The sequence below is a fragment of the Mirounga leonina genome, unplaced genomic scaffold, assembly GCF_011800145.1.
Source record: "Mirounga leonina isolate KUSES-001 unplaced genomic scaffold, KU_Mleo_1.0 Mir_94, whole genome shotgun sequence".
In the NCBI taxonomy this organism is placed as follows: Eukaryota; Metazoa; Chordata; class Mammalia; order Carnivora; family Phocidae; genus Mirounga; species Mirounga leonina.
Window position 1 is genome coordinate 12,870,684 of NW_023270855.1, and position 18,511 is coordinate 12,889,194.

General features: G+C 48.3%; 1 protein-coding gene across 2 annotated transcripts; it reads right to left on the minus strand.

The window, feature by feature from the left end:
* Positions 1–9,022: 9,022 nt before the first annotated feature.
* Positions 9,023–16,677, minus strand: BHLHE40 (basic helix-loop-helix family member e40). Of its 2 annotated transcripts, XM_034996412.1 has the most exons (6): positions 16,388–16,677; positions 14,322–14,664; positions 14,088–14,157; positions 13,722–13,829; positions 12,653–12,776; positions 9,023–11,329 (listed from the first exon to the last, which is right to left on the minus strand). In XM_034996412.1, exons 2-6 carry the CDS (start codon positions 14,399–14,401, stop codon positions 10,473–10,475), a joined length of 1,239 nt encoding a protein of 412 aa, XP_034852303.1. In that variant the 5' UTR covers positions 14,402–14,664; positions 16,388–16,677; the 3' UTR covers positions 9,023–10,472. The 2 variants fall into 2 exon arrangements, with proteins under 2 accessions (XP_034852303.1, XP_034852302.1); XM_034996411.1 differs by lacking the exon at positions 16,388–16,677 and having other exon boundaries at positions 14,322–14,720.
* Between the last annotated feature and the right edge of the window lie 1,834 nt (positions 16,678–18,511).

Consider the following 18,511-nt stretch of genomic DNA (forward strand, 5'->3'; position numbering starts at 1 on the left):
ATCCAAGGCTCTTTGGCAAGGACTTTTGAGTCATATGTTGGCTTAAATCCTGGCTGTGCCATCTGCCTGCCATGTGACCTTGGGTAAGTCATTTGATCTCACTGAGTCTCAATTTCTGTACATGCAAAATGGAAATTACACAACGTAGTGCCCTAGTACAGTACTTAGCACAGAGTCTCGGGTATATGCTAGGTGTCTCCCAGCTTCTCCCTTTGTCCCCTACAAAGCTTCTCTCAGGAAAGAATGTCATCAGTCATTCACACTTTAACGTGAATAAGCTCCTACCAGTGCCCTTCGTTCTTTCCATTCATTTATTCCACAAATGCTTGGGTACATGCCATGTGCCCGATTTGAGCCAGGTGCTATTTAATCTACGTACAGATTTTTCTTTTCATCCTCACAACGGTGTCTACAAGATCGCTAATATCCCCATTTAGTGGTGGAGGATACTGAGTTTCAGGAAGGTGAAAGAATGTTCCCAAAGTCACCCAGAAGAGCCTGGGTTCACTTGTTCATGCAGGAAACATGGGCTGAATTTTTGCTCTCTTTCAGGAGAGGTGCTAGGGACACAGCAGTGAAGGAGTTGGACCCCTATCTTAAGACTCTGGCCACTGTGTGCATTTGTACCTTTTGTCATCGCTCTAATTGTGAAAGTCCCGTTCAAAGCTTGTGCACGTGGGCAGGGAGAGCCTCTCCCTTCCTTCCAATTGACTGTCCGAGGGAGTTGCCTTCTTCCTACTGTGCGGAGCTGATCCTACCCAAGGCTGAGCTGACAAGCCAAAAAAACCTCCTGCCTTTTCTTTCCACATCATTCTGGGGCTCTGCTGAGTGCGGATTTCCAAGACTACCTCAGAAGAATTCCATTATTCCATTCTTGTCCTTTTTTTTTCTTTTGCACTTCATGATATATATTACAGAAACGACACATGTTCATTATTTAAAAAAAGAAAAAGAAAATACAGAAAAGCGAAAATTCTCAAATAATCACTCTAAGTCCTGCTAAGATGGTTAAAATTTTGTTATATTGTCTGCCAGACCTTTCTCTTATGCAATTCCTTTTTTTTTTTTAAGATTTTATTTATTTATTTGACAGAGAGAGACACAGCGAGAGAGGGAACACAAGCAGGGGGAGTGGGAGAGAGAGAAGCGGGCTTCCCGCGGAGCAGGGAGCCTGATGCAGGGCTCGATCCCAGGACTCTGGAATCATGACCTGAGCCAAAGGCAGATGCCCAGCGACGGAGCCGCCCAGGCGCCCCTCTCTTATGCAATTCTAATACAATTAATAATGATAAGAATAATGGTGATTTTCACTAATTTTCACTAACTCCGACACAGAACTTCCTCTGGGCCAGATACTATTCTAAGCATTTTAGACATTTTAACTAAATTAATCCTTACAGCAACTCAGTGAGCTGATAATTATTGTCCTCATTTTACAGGAGTGGAAATTGAGGAAGAGAAAGAGAAAACTTAAAAGTATAGATGCTATTCTTTATTTTAAAAATGGGATCATTCTGAAGATACTGTTTTGTGACCTACTTTTCCCCCCTTAACAAGAAATAAATAATAACTAATACACTTTCCCCACATACTTTTTCATGACTATGTAGTATTCCAGCATTTACACATACCATAAATTACTCAGTTACTCAACCAGTCTTCCGTAGGTCATTTTTCTGATTGTTATTATTATTTTTTTATTATGACACAGAGATGTTCATCCTTGTAGCTAAATCTTTGAAAACCTGATTCACAACTCCCTTAGAATAACTCCTAGAAGTAGAATCTCTTGGTCTGAAGATGTACACGTTCCAAGGCTTCCAACATCTCTTGCAAACTACTTCCTAGACAGGCAACTCTGCTGGGTTGCTAAAGGAATACGAACTGTCACAGCCCCATGCAGACAGCTTTGGTAATACCCATCATAATGACAGATGCTCATACTACGGACCAGCAATCCCACTTCTGGGAGTTTACCCTGAAAGTATTGTTGTACATATGCAAAATGATGCATGTATAAAATTAGTCATTGCAGCCCTGTTGATAATCGCCGAAGATCAGAAATAACCCAAATGTCCATCATAAGGAACTGGTCAAATAAATGATAGTATATACAATAATATACTATACAGTTGTGAAAAAGAATTAAAAGCCTTTCTATGTATTCATGGGGATAGCTGCCAAGATATAGTAATTGAAAAATAAGTGCAAAATGGTGTGCATAGCATGTTATTTTTGTATGAGAGAAGACTACAAATGATAGCGAACGTTCCTATTTGCACACATAAATATAAATAAGCTCTAAAATAAGTTAAAACAGTGCCTAGCAGCCTACTCACGGGTGACTTTGGTGAGGAGAGGGACTGGATGAAAGAGGATGAGTCAGGACAGGAGAAAAATTTTTTTCACTGATCATTTCTCATGCTTTTAGATTTTGAAACCATTCTGTACTTGTTCTCAGAAAATTAGTCTTTAAAAATCGCCTTCCAGGAGACGGCAAGTGAAATGCATGCATTTTTGGTAACCGTGAACTTCTGGTGACTGTACAGTTTGAAATACTTTTTTTAATCGAATTTTATAAAAAAATAAAAATAAACAAAAATTGGCTTCCAGTATGGTTAAATTGTTTTGGGTGTGATAATGCTATTGTAATTTTTAAAGATTGCTTACCTTTTAGAGATATATATTAAAATATTTATAAATGAAATTATATGATGTCCAGATTTGCTTCTAAATAATATATGAGCAGGGGAAGCAGATCAGTACATATATTACAGATGACACTGAGCATGAGTTGATGATTATCAAACCCAAGCAACTGGTACAAAGAGGGTTTATTATGCTATGCTGGGTATTTTTTAAAAAATAATTTATATCGGTGAGATTCACATAAAATTAACCTTTTTTATTTTTTTCTTTTTTTAAAGCAATACGGGGCTTGAACTCACAACCTTGAGATTAAGACCTGAGGTGAGGGTATCCGGATGACTCAGTCAGTTAAGCATCTGCCTTCGGCCAAGGTCATGATCCCAGAGTCCTGGGATTGAGCCCCCGCATCAGGCTCTCAGGTCAGCAGGGCGTCTGCTTCTCCCTCCCACTCTACCTCTGTGCTCTCTCTCTTTCAAATAAAAAAAAAAAAGAAAAGAAAGAAGACCTGAGCCAAGACGGAGAGTGGGACGTTTAACTGACCAAGCCACCCAGGTGCCCCAAAATTAACCATTTTATTATTTTTTTAAGATTTTATTTATTTATTTGACAGAGAGAGAGCCAGAGAGCACAAGTGGGACAACAGCAGAGGGAGAGGGAGAAGCAGGCTTCTCGCTGAGCAGGGAGCCTGATGTGGGGTTTGATCCCAGGACTCTGGGATCATGACCTGAGCCCAAAGGCAGCCTCTTGACCAACTGAGCCCCCCAGGCATCCCAAAATTAACCATTTTAAAGTGAACAATTCGGAGCCACTGAGGACATTCATAAACTTATGCAACTACCACCTCTATCTGGTTCTAAAATAGTTCCATCACTTCAAACTGAAACCATTGTACCCATTCAGTACTTTCCCCCCATTTCTTCCTCCCTGCAACCCCTGGAGACCACAAATCTGTGTTCGGTCAGTGTGTTATTCTCAAGATTTCATATAAATGGAATCATCCACTGTGCAACTTTTTGTGTCCGGCTTCTTTTACTGAGTGTAATGTTTTCAAGGTTCATCCATACTGTAAAATATATCAGCACTACATTCCTTTTTAGTCTAATATATATATGTGTCTGTGTATATATACACACAGCACATTTTGTGTATCCATTCATCCACTGATGAACACTTGAGCTGTTTCCATCTTTTGGCTATTGTGAATATGCATGCCTGTGTACTTGCTGGAGTACTTGCTTTCAACTCTTTGGGGTATATACCTAGGTGTGGTAGGGTTCTATGGTAACTCTATTTTTAACTTTTTGAGGAGCCACTTAAGTGTTCCCAAGCAGCTGGACCATTCTACATTCCCACTGGCAACGTATGAAGATTCCAATTTCTCCACATCCTCGACAACACTTGTTATTTTCCGTTTTGTTTTTTCTTCATTACAGCCATCCTAGTGGGTGTGAAGTGATATCTCACTGTGGTTTTGATTTGCATTTCCCTGATGACTAATGATGTTGAGCATCTTTTCATGTGCTTCTTGGCCATTTGTCTATCTTCTTTAGAGGAATGTCTATTCGAGTCCTCTGCCTATTTTTAAATTGGGTCATTTTTCTTTTTGTTGTTTCTGTCTACTTTTATATATGTTTTAAATTCTCCATAGTAAGAAGAAGATACAAAAATATTAGATATTGTATTTAAAACTTTAAGAAACACTTTTTTTTTAATTTTCTGGAGAGTACTTTTCCCTCCTCCTCCCACCCCCCTACTTGAATTCCCCAGAGACCCTTGCATAATCCCAATCTCCATGTGCCATTCATAACGCGACTTCAAAAAAAGCATTTGCCCTTCAAACAAATAAATAAGCATGTTTCTTCCCTTTCTCCTTCTCAAAGGTGGGTGGGAGACACAGAGAGCAGGGCTGTCTTTGGAGGAACAGACGCTGACTGTCCCCATCACTTTGGCCTCAGTCTGAGGCTGACCCCACTACCTACCAGCCTGGTGATTCATTCCCTGATGTCCCACCTCAGTGTCTTTACTAAGATTCCTCCGGGAAGGGAGGGTCCCATCTATACCAGAAGAAACCTTCTGGGCCCCAGTCCAGCCACATCATAAGACTGGATGGCCCAGCCTCGAGACAAGCATGTCAGTGGCTTCCATAGCCAGTGGGAGAGGCTTCACCCGGCTCATGTTCCGCTGTGGTAGTCGGGCCAAACAGATGGCTTGGGATAAACAGGGGGGGGGGGGGGGTGCTGGGTTGAGGGGGTGGAGGTGGCTTTGAGTGGCCTCAGCCTCCCTCAGGATCCTGGAGAAAGAGGCAGGGAATGTGAAGGCCATGCCTGAGGAAGGGTATGCTACAGTTTAGTGCCTTCCAAACGTGTGTGGGATGTTTTAGCAGTAGAACTCTTGTTCAAACAAATCATTACAAGACATAAGACAGAGGAAAAAGGAAAAAGGAAGCTGCTCCAGTTGAAGAGGCAGTGAGAAGCCCAGAGCCTCCCCGCCCTCCATGCCACGTGGCACCTCTGGGAATTCTGGGTCTCAGAAGAACACGCTGATCCTGTTAACACAGAGTCGTTATATGAGAGCGCTTGGGAACTCAACACATTTTGTCTCTTTGAGCCTTGCAATGGGCTCTAGAGGCCTGAGGAGAAACCCGGCAGCAAGGCAAGCTCCCACCTGAGATACTCGGCCCATGCCCCCAAGCAAAATGGCTTCTCACTTACCCGTCCTCAGCCAAGGGCTGGGGACATGGACCAGGGTTCGGGTGGGCTGAAGGAAGCTGAGAGAGACAGCAGCTACAGTGGCCAGGTCTCCGCGCCTGCCAGGTTCCCTTCCAGCAAGAGAGCATGGAACTCAGTGTCTGCCTCCCTTCCTCCCTCCAGCAGAGTTGCTTTGACCTGAGTGGTCCACATGCAGCTCCTCCCTCAGGCCCCTCTACCTGTCCCTCTCCTAACCTGAAGAGAGATGTGAGTACCCCTAGTCCCACCCCAGAAAATATGACATAGAATTTCCTCAAACCCAGATTCTGGTTCTCAGCACAGTCTCTAGGGCCTCCCCATGTGACCCCAAATGCCTGTGGGGTTAGTTCTTTAATTAGAGAATGGGCCCATTTTTTGCTGCAGGATGGTGTGTGGGGGCATTTGTAAGGCAACAAAGAGGTGGGCAAATAACTTCACTCTGAGTGTCAGTTATCTCATTTGCCCACTGGGGAGCATAGTACCTACTCCATAGGGCTATTTTGAGGATTAAATGAGCTCATGCATGTCCAAGCCCAACAGCAGCTCGGTTTAGAAGCAGTTCCATACCAGAGAAAGGGCATGACGCTGTCTTTAAATGATGTGTCACCTCAGATGAGGCATTTCCTCTCTTTGAGCTCCAGTTGTGTCATCTGTAAAATGGGCATATTAATATCTGTTATCTATCACAGTTGCTAGAGGAAATAGAGATAATTCACACAAAGTGCTTAATACAGTGCATGGCACAGGGAAAGTGTTCAAAATATGGTAGTAACAGCTATAATTATTACCACTTTTACTTTTATTATTTTTACTATCATTTAGCTAGAAGGGCAATGTGATTTCGTAGCTAAGCACATAGACTTTGGAGCCAAACTGCCTAGGTTTGAATTCACTTCACCACTAGAGCTGTGTGACCTTATGCAAGTTACTTAACCTCTCTGTGCTTATGTTTTTTAAAACCATATGAGGGGATTAATAATTGTATATCTATCTCATGGAGTTGCTGCAAGAATTAAATTATTGTATGGGAGCACTTTGAAGAGTGCCTGGCAAATTGTAAGTGCCTCGAATGGGTTTGCCTTTAACAGTAGTGATAGTTCTGTTGCTATTATTATTATTATTATTATCATCATCATCATCATTATTATTAACAACCAAACTCTGAAAGCCTTCACCTTGGATCCGATTAAGAGCCACAGTGCGACATGTTCACCATCCCACTAATGGTTTAGCAACTCGGAAGCTGTGTGACTTTGGGCAAATTACCTCCCCTCTCTGAGCCCGCTTTTATTTCTCTCCAAAACGCGAGTTATACTACTACCCATAATGGTGCTTCTAGGTTGTTAGGCTTCATTAACGAGCGATGACCCATGGGAAGCTTCTAGCTTGTAGTTAATTAGGCCCTTGTCCCAATGCCCTGCCTAAATCCAGCTCCTTACCCCACCCCTGCGGGAGAGCGCTTGGATTCCTTCCTGCTGGGCGCGAGGGGTGGGGGGCGGGGGCTGCCCGGCGCCCGCTGCCAGGCCCTATTCTGGGGGCCGAGCGATCCCGTGGCCGTGCCAAGCTTCCCCGGGGATCAGGTTTCTGCTGACGCGGTGCCAGGCACGTCTGCTTCCAGGAACCGGCAGCCGCATTTAGCCGCGGGCCGCACATGAAAGGGCTGCAGTCGGAAACGTGACGTTGTGTCAACAGGCGAGGCAGGTCAGCGCTGGGTGAGACCATCCCGGCAGGCCCGGAGGGTCACGCCCTGTCTGAAGGCGGCCGGATCCCCAGCCTCGGCTCCCCTACCTCAAAGCCAACACTTCACCCCCTCACACTCACACACACCCCTTTTAAACAGAGGTCCTCTTTGTCCCGAATGGGCGAAGGGCTGGGGCGCAAGCCCCTCCTCGCATCTCCCTGGGAGCCACTTGGAACCTGCTGCAAGTGGGCTAGAAGGAAAGGCAAGGGCAAAGGGGGCAGCGGGGCAGCGGCTCCCTTGAGGGGTGTGTGACCCCGCAGACCCCAGGAGGGCGACTCTGGGTCGACTGTTAGGTGTCTGAACGCTCACGTGTTTTTTTTAGTTCAGGTTGCTCCAACCACTTCCTTCAGTCTCCAAGGCGACTCCTTGAGTTATGGCCCAGGAAAGAGAGAGGGGCATGCAAAGGGCGTTTGGCCCTGATTTCAACCCCATGCTCTATCCCCGGGAGCAACTGACTTGTTTAGTTTTTTACCAAAAAAGCCTAGCCAGAAAAGCCTAGCCATTCATGGAGGCATTTCAAGGGACTTAGCAGGCAGGAGACCTGGAGGCCCTAAAGAGCTGGGAGAAGGAGGGACTTCCAGAATTTGCCATCTGCCTGCGACAGGACTTGTGACAGGGCTCAGAATCTTTATTTTACCTAGTCAAGACCAGGTGTGGAAGGGAGATGACAGGCCATCGGTTCATCTCCAGACTCCTGGTGCAGGGCTCCCGTCCATGATTCCATGCTGCCCCAGCGGATCACTGTGTCTTTGAGAGCATGCGTCCTGCATCTCACACAGCCAGGCAATGCTCACTCACCTGCTGGCTCATCAGGGGACAGGGAAGGCGACGTTGGAAGCAAACTCATGATGGGCAGGGGGCGCCTTTGCCTGGCTGAGAACTCCCTGGGGGCAGGTTCCCTGCTTAGGCTCCAGATGACCAAAGGGTTCTGGAAGGCTCAAGATACTTGGAGATTGGAAGCACGGCAAGCCAGGCACTGGCCATCAGGACATCCCTGACAGGGAGAAGGAGAGAGGCAAAAATCCTCGACCGGGTCAGGTCATTTCCCACTTCTTTTCACATGGAATTTTTTTTTTTCGTAAGAGCACTTGACTAAGGAACACCAATATTCATTCACACACAAACACACCCAGTGAGAGGAAATCCAGGAAGGATGTAGAAAATAATTATGGAATGTTGCCCTCAGCAGCAATAAGACAGGATATGGCAAATCCATTAGACTTTGCTAGACTCAAAAAAGTTAGACTGGCTTGGCAGAGGTGCTATCCCCAGCACCAATTATTGCATAATAATCCATTAAATCTTTTCTCCATGTGCCTACCGTTCCAGCAAGCTCCCCAGACCCTACGGCCTAACAATTCCATAATTTGATTTTCTGTCAAGTTCTAAGGACCATGACAAAAGCAGGCCAGGGCGGGGTGGGGGGTGGCAGGGACAATGTACTTTTTGCCTAACTCTGGAAGGAGGCACAGGGTGACCATGAACCTTTAGCAAGTGTTAAAAAAACAAACAAACAAATATTTACCTACAAAATTGACCAAGTTTATTCATTTATTCTGTCTGACTGAATACAAGGCACATAAAAAGCTGAATGAAATGTCGCCAAGATTAACTAGTTGTTGTCTCCAGGCAAGAAGGGGAGAGCAGGAGATAGCTGTTTTCACACGACTGGGGTATTTTTAAAAAACGCAAAAGACCGGGCACCTGGGTGGCTCAGTTGTTAAGCGTCTGCCTTCGGCTCAGGTCATGATCCCAGGGATCTGGGATCGAGTCCCACATCGGGCTCCCTGCTCGGCGGGAAGCCTGCTTCTCCCTCTCCCACTCCCCCTGCTTGTGTTCCTGCTCTCGCTATCTCTCTGTCAAATAAATAAAATCTTAAAAAAAAAAAAAAATGCAGAAGACCACCTTTCTCTTCCACAGGAAAAGGATTATTTTATTAAGTATTTTAAAACAACTACTTAACATTGACTCATAGATAAAAATATTTACAATTTCACACCTTCAGGAAGGCTCCAAAATATAAACACTGTACCTCTCCCTAGAGAAAAAAATTCTTCTCTTCAAAAACAGGAATACATTCATTTTTCTCACTTTGTAGATCAAGTAATTATACAAATAAACATCTGAAACATTTCCTGTTTAATATACTTATATAATATATATTTATAACAGTTTTACAAATAAAGGCAATGACTTTATACCAAAATAAAAACAGGAAAAGAAAAAGTTAAAACACCATCGGCGATCAAGCATAGTGCATTTTGAAAAGCTGGTGCAGGGCTAGCTGGACAAGTCAGAAAACAAGTACTCTGGACCAAAAATAAAACTTCTTTGAAGGAGACAGAATCCTTTTTAGCAATAAGGACACTCCCTATGCCGTCGGGCGAGGGGCATTAGCCTGCAGAAAGGATCTTGCTGTGCCAAGAGCTGGTTAGGCCTGTAAGCTAAGCTTGGTTAAAAGGAGTTTTAGGATAGAACTGAAAACCGAGTCTAGCTCTGCTTGTTGAAGGTAGCAGTTTGTTACTTGGCTTTACGCATTTTGGGGGTGAGTGGAACTTAGGCACCTGCATCTCTCAGACCCTGCTTTGGTTCCCGGGACAGCAAGATTGTTTTCTAGGTGAGACTTAGAAACAGGTGCCATTGGGCCCAGGGATGTCTCCCTCATTCCTGGCAGCTCAGCTTTACCAGGGGGCCCTTTTCAGTTCCTTATTAAGGTAATCACTACAAAAGCCTGAGTAGGAACTACATTCTCTTTATTCATCAGAGGCAGGGGGTGGGGAGCAGACCTGTAGCAATCTCCCCAAACCACTACCATGCTATGCCAGTGTCTGCTACCTCACCACTTAGCAGAAAGCTCAGTGTGGCTGCCCTCTCCCCGTGCGGTGAGTCACGGCAACAATAAAAGGGAGAAGGGTGGGGTCATAAGAGCTGGCTGGGAACAGCGCTCTGGAAAGCCCTCTTTTGAAAAAAGTACCTTTTTCTCAAAGCCACAGACCCGGCTCCCAAAATGAAGACTGACTCACAGACTAAGACTTTGAAGCTTTTGAAAATCCAGCTGATTTGTCTGTATCTGAGGGGGCTATTCTCTGGGTGGGGGAAAGCCCAGAGATCTGCTACAATCCCCCCTAAATCTCCTGACGTCAGGCAATCCTTCATATCTTCCCTACGCCAGAAGGAGCTTTCATGTCCTATACCAACACACCATAATGCGTGTGCGCGCACACACACGCACCCCAAATCTTCTCTCCGTGCCTCAGGTTATCTCAGCATACACACTAGAGCAATCTTGCTGCAGTCACACTTTCTTTTTTTTGGGGGGGGAGTAGGGAGGAAGGAAAGCAGAGCAGCAGGGTCCCCTAGTCTTTGGTTTCTAAGTTTAAAGGGGGGATCTGCTTCAAAGCTTGGAGCAGGGCAGAAGAGTCGATGGCCGGATGTGCTGGCAAGGGAGAAGGGAGTCTCTGGGGCATGAGCAAGGGGGCTGAGATCTTGTCTGGGTTCATGAAGCTGGTGAGGGCTGCTGCGGAGGCGTTGAGGCCCGGGTATAACACGGGGACGGAGGTGGGATACCAGCACTTCTCCAGCATGGGCAAGTAGGCAGTTGCTGACGGCGGGATCAGATAGAAAGGCAGACAGAAGGGAGGTTGGTGTGGGTGTGGGCCCAGGAATGGGGAGCTGATCAGGTCACTGCCAGTGAAGTGGCCTTCATCATCGGAGAGCTGCATTCTGCTCTTTTTTGTTGGGGGTTCTTCCGATTCTTGCTTAATAACACCGATCCTTTCTCCCATGGTGAACCTGCGTCCATGATCGCTTTTGAAATACTGCTGCTCACCACGCAAGTCACCCTTCTCGGATTCTCCTCCATAGCCACTGTCTGTGTCCGTGTCACTGCCACTCTGCTCCCCACTCGAGTGCGCGAAAGTCCGCTGGATGACCGGCACACAGTTTTTCCCAGGGCCTTCAGAGCCTTTGGCCAGGGAGCTGGGCTTCTCCTTGAAGTCCATGGCTTTGGGAGCTGGGTCTGACGGTTTCCTGGAGGTACCCCCCTGTAGCAGCTCTGAGACCACACAGTGAAGGTGGGTGACTAGCTGCGAAGACTTCAGGTCCCGAGTGTTCTCATGCTTGGCCAGGTACTGAAGCACCTCCCGGGCACACGTCTGGAAACCTGAGCAGAACATCTCTTGACCTGCTTCAACATTTCTCCCCGACAGCTCACCTGGATCGACACAGATCCAAAGGAAGACGTTTCAGAAGGCCCTGTGGTTCACCTGGGTACCTACACCTCAAAGACTGGAAGCTTTCCTCTCTCTGTTATTAGCACTCACTGATTCGTGTTCCTAACTCCAAAAGTAATATGATCAGAAAAAATTTGGGTTATACTGAAAAGTACAAATAATAGAACAAAAATAATCCATTATCCTACCACTCAGAGGTAAAATATGAGTTGTAAGGGTTGCATAATATCCCATCACAGAAACAGAACATAATTAATAGTGATGGGACTATTTTTCCTCTTGTTGAATCGATAGCTTGTTCCTGAGTTTTCATTATACATGACACAGCAGTGAACATCCTCGTATGTTTATAACTAGAGTCAATTTATAGAACATCAGTCTTACCAGAGCAAGATCGGACAGAGACCAGTCATAGAATGAGATAAAGAATGAGGAAACGATGTCACCCAAGTAAGCTTATTTTCGATTAAAAAAGTTGCAGTTGTGCTGCAATCTTTAAATTTCAAAGCTATTTCTAAGCCTTTTCCATGTATTCTATCCACAAGCCCCGAAAAATCAGGTACGATCATCTTCCTATTTTCAATGAAGAAACTGGCAGAAGCACCTGCTAGGTTTTTGTGACTCTCATCATACTAGTCTTGGAAAGAAGGGCAAGAAGAATGGAATGAGGGAGTGGGTAGAAGAATTTCTTCCCGGTCTGTACAGTATTATTTGGAAGGGGTGAAACTAGAAGGTTACAAGCTGACTGTGATTCTCTGGAAGTTGGTAGAAACTAATGATGAAACTTCAGTGGTTTCATTAGATTGTGCAACTCACCAAGATACCTAGTGGCTATTCAGGGAACCACATGAAATGCAGGAAAAGCTCCTGCTGTCATCCTTCCAGGGTCATACCACACACAGAGTGATAAGGAAGTAGAGAAACAGGAAAACACTGGGGCATACCCATGATTTATTCTCCAATGAAAGCGGACTAAGAAGACCAACTGTAAAACACCCACGATACAAATTATAGGTGCCTTGGCATTTTAAACAGGAGGGGGAAAATGTCCCAGAACCCAGAAACCCTTAAACCAAAATGCCACGGAAATATTTTACCACTTGACTAATACGTATTCATGCCAGGTGGCATACAGCAGCATTCCGAATGAAAAGTCTGACCTTTTAGGAAAGATAAAATGACATCTCCCCCAACGAATGTGCATAAGCAATTTGTTGTAGAAATGTTCCTTATACCAGATGTTGAGCCCACAGGCTATTTGTGCTACAACTCTTAGGTGATGATAACCAGACTCGGGCACTCACCAGCTTGTAAACCGCTCTGCAGGGCAATGATTTTCTGCTGCTGCTGGTCAATTAGGTTTGTTAGTGCTTTCACATGCTTCAAAGTAAGTTCCAGAACCACTGCTTTTTCCAAGTGACCCAAAGTCTGGAATAAAAAGAGCCTTAGTCAACAGTGAGCTCAGAGAAGTCCCACCTCTGGGACACTTATTAGCAATGGGAAATATCTCTAAAGGAAAGAAAAATATGAAATAGCCTTTCCTGGTTGACTACATTTAGTTTTAAGTTTGGAGATGATGTTTTTAAAAAGTGTGTGCATGTATACATACATGCACACACTTCTGATTAAAGAATAAAAAATGAGCGTCACTTATCTTTGGAGGCATTTGGGAAGAGGCAGCTACATCAGGAGAAAGCTCTGACAGATAAATTTCTCCAGCAGCCGCAGCTGACCTTAACTCAGGGGAATCCGGAGATAACATTTCTCTGCAGTGGTGTCAACCTGAGGAGGGACTTCTACTGTGTCTGGCAGCCAAGAGGCTTCCCCTAGCTTCTTTCCTGACACCCTTTCATAACTTTCAGCTCATCCAGGCTTTTTACTTCCTCCTCAAATACTATTTTTTTTTTCCTTTCCCAACCAAAGGCTGCCAAAGCCAGTAAGCTGTTGGCTACCGCCAAGAAAGGACAGGACATAAAAATCACGCACCCAAACAAGTCCTCTTTATTTTTAAAAAGGGGGAGGACGACAGAAAGGGAGTAAATAAAATCTGCGTGTTCCTTGGTTTACCCAAGTCAGCAAAACTAAAGAACCCTGAAAATCACCAGAAAGGAAAGGCTTAAACTCTTGAAAACGAAGTCTAGTTGGTGTTGGAGCCAACGTGGAGAAGTCCAAGCGGTTCTCACCTCATTTGCATGAGGCTGCCAGAAAAATCCCCGGGCTGGGTAAGGGTACCCCAAAACTGCCACCCGCAAGCAAGCTCTTGAGCCGCGCATCTGGTCTGCAGTTCCCCGTGGGGCCTGCAGGCGGCGAATGACCCCCGCCCGCTCTCTGGGCAGAAGAGCTGGCTTGGAGAGGGGCCAGATTCTCACTTACTGTAAGTTTGAGATGTTCGGGTAGGAGATCCTTCAGCTGGGCGATGCACTCGTTAATCCGGTCACGTCTCTTTTTCTCGATGAGCCGGTGCGGCAGTTTGTAGGTCTCCTGCAAGGCACACGGGGAGGCGGTGGGCACCAGAGGAAGCGGGTAAGAAGCCCCTCTCCTCCCCCACCCCGCGGCGCGGTAAGAGTTGGGGCCGCGGAGTCACACCCTGAACCACTTTCTGCCCCTTCTAGTCCAAGCCATTTCATAGAAGCACCGAGCCCACACCTTGCATAGCCCGGCCAAGCTCAAAGTGAGAAAACTTTTCTTGGAAACAGCGCGCGCCAGGGTCTGGGGTCCCGAGGGGCGCGGTGTTCTTACCTTGCTATCCTCGCTCCGCTTTATTCCCCGCCTCGATTTGTACACTTGGTACATGTGGGCAAAATCCATCCTGCAGGGAGAGGGGCCAGGTAGGGTCATGACTTTGCGTGCGCATAGGCTGCAGGAGCCCTAGTAAAAGCCCCCCGGATGCGGCCAGAGCTGCTCCGAGTCGAGAGCCGCGCAGAACGCAGGGCTGGAGCCGAGGCTTGAAGGGGCCGGGGAGTGCCAACTTACCCAGGTAGGTCTCCGGGTTCTAGTCCTGGAGCTTTGGGCAGGCAGGCGGGGGGCGGTTGCGCGCTGGGGATCCGCTCCATGGCGCGGCGAGCCGGGGCCACTGTGCACTCCTGTCTGCAGTAGCGGAACGTCGGGGTGAGGACTGTCCTGCAAGGGGCTTCCGGGGGGCAGGGGGTGTCTCTCTCAGCAAGGGTTCCTCTGAGTCTGAGCTCCCTGAAATCCGCTTGGGCTGCCGGGCGCTGCGGCTTTGAGGTGCTGCTTCAGTTGGGGGCGTGCATGGTGTCCCCGCGGCCTCTGGCTCCGGCTCTGCGCACAGACTGGCGGCGTGTGCTCCCTGCGCCGTCTGCGCGGTGCGAGCCAAGTGAATGAGAAGTGGGGCGGGCGGGGAGGCGGGAGGGAGCTCGGAGAGGGGGGGGCCGGCTAGGGTGGCGGGGGGTGGGGGGTGCGAGCTGAGGAGTAATGGAGAGGCTGCGGGCTGGGTTAAATGGGAGCGAGTGGGTGGGTTGGAGCTACGTGTTCTACCCTGTGACTCCAGGCACGTCTGGCCGCTGCCAGGGAGGGAAGGAGCGACCTGCCCGCCCTCCCCCGGCTTCATCACATGAGTCTCACGTGTTGGACAACGCTCCCGCGGCTGCGAGGGAGCCCCCACCCCCAGCCTCAGCCCCCAGGTGTCTGCGGCTGCGGCTGCCTTTCCCCGAAGAGGGGGTGGCAGCACGGCCTGGGTCCTGCCCAACCGGGTGGGGGGCGCGGAAGCTGGAAGGGGCCGGGGAGCCGCTGGGCCCGGGTGGTGGGGGGGGTGGTAACGTGGGCGAACCTGCCCCAGGGAAATGAAGTAAGTTCCCGTCTCCTGGGAGGGAACGGGGGAGGACGGATCCGCCCGCGTCTGACTCAAGCCGGGAGAGGAATATCCCCTCGCTCGCTCCAGCCCAACCCTCTTCCTCCTCCCCCTCCCGGCCGGCTCCGAGGAACCGGCGCGCAGCGGAGGGAGTCGCCCGGTCCCCCTGCCCTCCCCAGAGGCTGGTGTTTCTTTCCGTCCCGGCTTCCCCGCCCCCACCCCTCAGCCGGGTGTCCAGGAATTGCCCGCCGTGGGGAGGGGCCGAGGGGCGGGGCGGATGTCACCCCATGGGAAGCGGGCTGGCAGCCAAGCGCAGGGGCAGCCGAGGCCGCCGCCGAGCACGCTGCGCGCACCTGACCGCCGAGCGTGTGCGCCACGGCCCCCTCGCTCCCCGGGAGCTCCGCTCCTGGGTACAGCCTGCGGGCCGGCGGGCACCCTCTTGCGCACCCCCCTGGGTGTCCCAGTGCCCACCTCCACCCCACTTCGGCTAGTGCGGCACAGAAAGATACCGGGCGCGATGCCCTGCGTTCCCTCCCTCCCCTGCCCCCTCCGGAGCAGAGGCTCCGGGTCGCCTCCCCTCCGGCTGCAACGTTACACAACTGCGGCGGCGACGCCTGCCCTGCAGCAGCACGGGGCGTGACGCTTCACGTGGCCAGAGCTCGGGCCACAGGGCCGCCGCATGCGAGTCCCTCTGCGCCGCCCGTGGGACCCAGACCCCGGGGACGCGGTGTGCCCGCCGGGTGGGCCATCTCCCTGCCTGCCAGGAACTTGGGCGGCGCTGTTGGCGGTCTGCACCCGGAGCGGGAGGGAAGAGAGACTAGAAAAAACTATCTGTCCATCACATTGAAATCTTAGCACTCATTCAGTCGATGCACATTTGTTGAGGCCCCTCCTGTGTGCCGGGCGTTGTGACCGTTGCTAGAGATACTGTGGGGAATCAGACAGATTCTGCCCTTGAATTTACAGGAACCTCTGGAAAGAGGACAAATTGGGCAATGAGGGGAAGGCAGCCCTGGGAAAATTATATAGGTGCCACTGGCTGCCAGAAAAAGGATAAGTTTGTTTTGTTTTGTTTCAAAATTTATTTAATTCGGACCAAGATGCGTGGGAAGAGAAGGAGGAAGAAGCTAACCCACTGCCCTGAGCTTGGGGCAGAAAGGCCTCCCACAAGCAGCCCCAGATCTCCGCAAAGCGCGCCTGGGGAGGGGGAGGGGAGGGCGGGGGTACCTACCTCCCCCGGCAAAGTCCGGGCTCTGTGACCTTCTAACTCAGCCTGGAGCAGGGAAAACAGCTGAAACTCCAAGCCCGCGGTGTGAGCCGCGCTGATGCAGTCAGAGGAGGGAGCCAGTGGAAATTCATGACTAAAATAAGGCCTGGCTGGGGATTTCACTGACCTCTGCGCTGCCCTGCCCTGCAAGTTCGGGGAGTTGAGAGATGACTGTAAGCCGTTCCCACCGCGCCTCGGGTCAGTTACCCCGCTGCTGAGTGGCCTGGCGGTGGGAAGGATTGAAAACAAGAACAAAAACGGGGTCGCTGCGGGGACTGGGTGAAGCTTGGCCTCGGGCAGAGTTTGGGGGTGTCAGTCTTAATTGGCAGTGTCCTTGACAACCTAGAGAACTGGGATTCACACTTTGACCAAACTGGGAGTGGATTTCCTTCAGGTCGCTTTGGAGAGCTCCCACTTCCTGTTTATGTTTCACAAGCGTCGAACTCATTAGCAAGTGTGAGAAATGCCTCCTTTTCTAACTGCTAACTGGCTGACCTCTCTTGGGGGCTCGGGGATCCTTCCCTCCCAGAATGTACTTTTGCTGGTTTCTGTTCTCAGCCATCTCTAGGGAGGGAATGACTGCCCCACAGCTTCCTGCCGGGAGGTGGGCAGCAGAACCATCGGGGAAGGAGGGGACCGGCCTGCTCCGGGTTTGTGCTTTCAATCTAGGGCGACCTGCTTCATTGTGCGACTTTAATAAGGGTGAAGGATTGTCATGACTGCACCAAAACCACAGTTCTACCAGGAAAGAAGCGCTGGGGGAGGAAGGAACACCTGTCCCTGAACCATCATACACCTCGCTCCCCCCATGCCAGACATGAACCCGAACATTTCAGCTCCCATGGCACAATGTCGTTCTTAGAATGTTTTGATGTTATCAATACTTTTTGTCCTTACCTGTGCTACAGTTGGAAATAACAAAATATATGCATTTCCTACTTTTTTTTTTTTTTAAGATTTTATTTATTTATCTGAGAGAGAGAGAACACCTGAGAGGGGATAGGGTCAGAGGACGAAGCAGACTCCCTGCCAAGCAGGAAGCCCGATGCGGGACTCGATCCAGGGACTCGATCCAGGGACTCCAGGATCATGACCTGAGCCGAAGGCAGTTGCTTAACCAACTGAGCCACCCAGGCGCCCTGCATTTCCTACTTTTTGTTCCAAATGTATTCTTAAGCTTCAAGAAATAAAAGAAAAAGAAAAAGGAAGAAAGGGAAGAAAGGAAAAGTCTCCACTGTACAAAAGTTCTATCCTATCCAGATTTTATATATTTTATACCATTTCCAGATTTTATATATTTTAAACCATTTAGTCTGTTTTTCTTTTCTCAATAGCTTGTGATTATTTTTTCATCAATTTAAACAGAATAATTCCTTCCCAACCTGCATCTTTCCACCCTGAAGAATCTTAAAATTTCACTCTGTCATCTTTTGTAGATACTTGTTTAATGCTGTTTTATTTTTTAGACTCTGCAAAAACTTTGTCTATGTTAATTCATTTAGTCCTCCCCACCACCTTATAAGGCAGGTATTAGCTCATTTTTATATTCATTTAACACATATTTATTGAGAACCACTATGTGCCAGGCACTGAAGTAGGTCCTAGGAATATATGTGTCCTCTTAAGGAAATTGAGGCTCAGGGAGGTTAAATAACCTGCCTCAGGTATAATAGCCTGAGATTAGATCTGGAACTAGACCCTAGGTTTGTTTGGCTCCGAAGCTTGTACTCTTAATCATTATACTCTTGGCTGCCTGGTAGGGTTGTATGAGTTATGCACTGTTCAACTCCAGGGGGAGCCATTCACATCACAGTCTGTGTGAGAGCACCCTCTCCAGTTGTGCATTGTAGCACTGAGCAGCTGCACTGGGTAATTCTGACATTTTGTAGCCCTCCCCTCTGTTTTGTCCTTTTAAGTGTAGAGAGAACATAATTTTGTACAGGGAAGGACCAGATTTTCCTTTTCTTTTCCTACTGAGACTCAGCATTTTGAAGGTCTGATGCTGTGTGTTGGGGAGAGTCTATCCTGTTACCTGGCCCCTTCCTGTGTAGGAAGTTAGAGCTCACTTTCTTTCTTGCTCAGATAACA

Bases quoted from the DNA above. Each gene is read 5' to 3' on its own strand.
- BHLHE40 (XM_034996412.1), bottom strand. From the start codon at position 14,401: ATGGAGCGGATCCCCAGCGCGCAACCGCCCCCCGCCTGCCTGCCCAAA. The intron at 13,830-14,087 runs GTAAGAACACCG...TGTGCCTTGCAG, and splicing joins AGCGGAGCGAGGATAGCAAG to GAGACCTACAAACTGCCGCA. The intron at 11,330-12,652 runs GTGAGTGCCCGA...GTGTCGATCCAG, and splicing joins GCAGAGCGGTTTACAAGCTG to GTGAGCTGTCGGGGAGAAAT.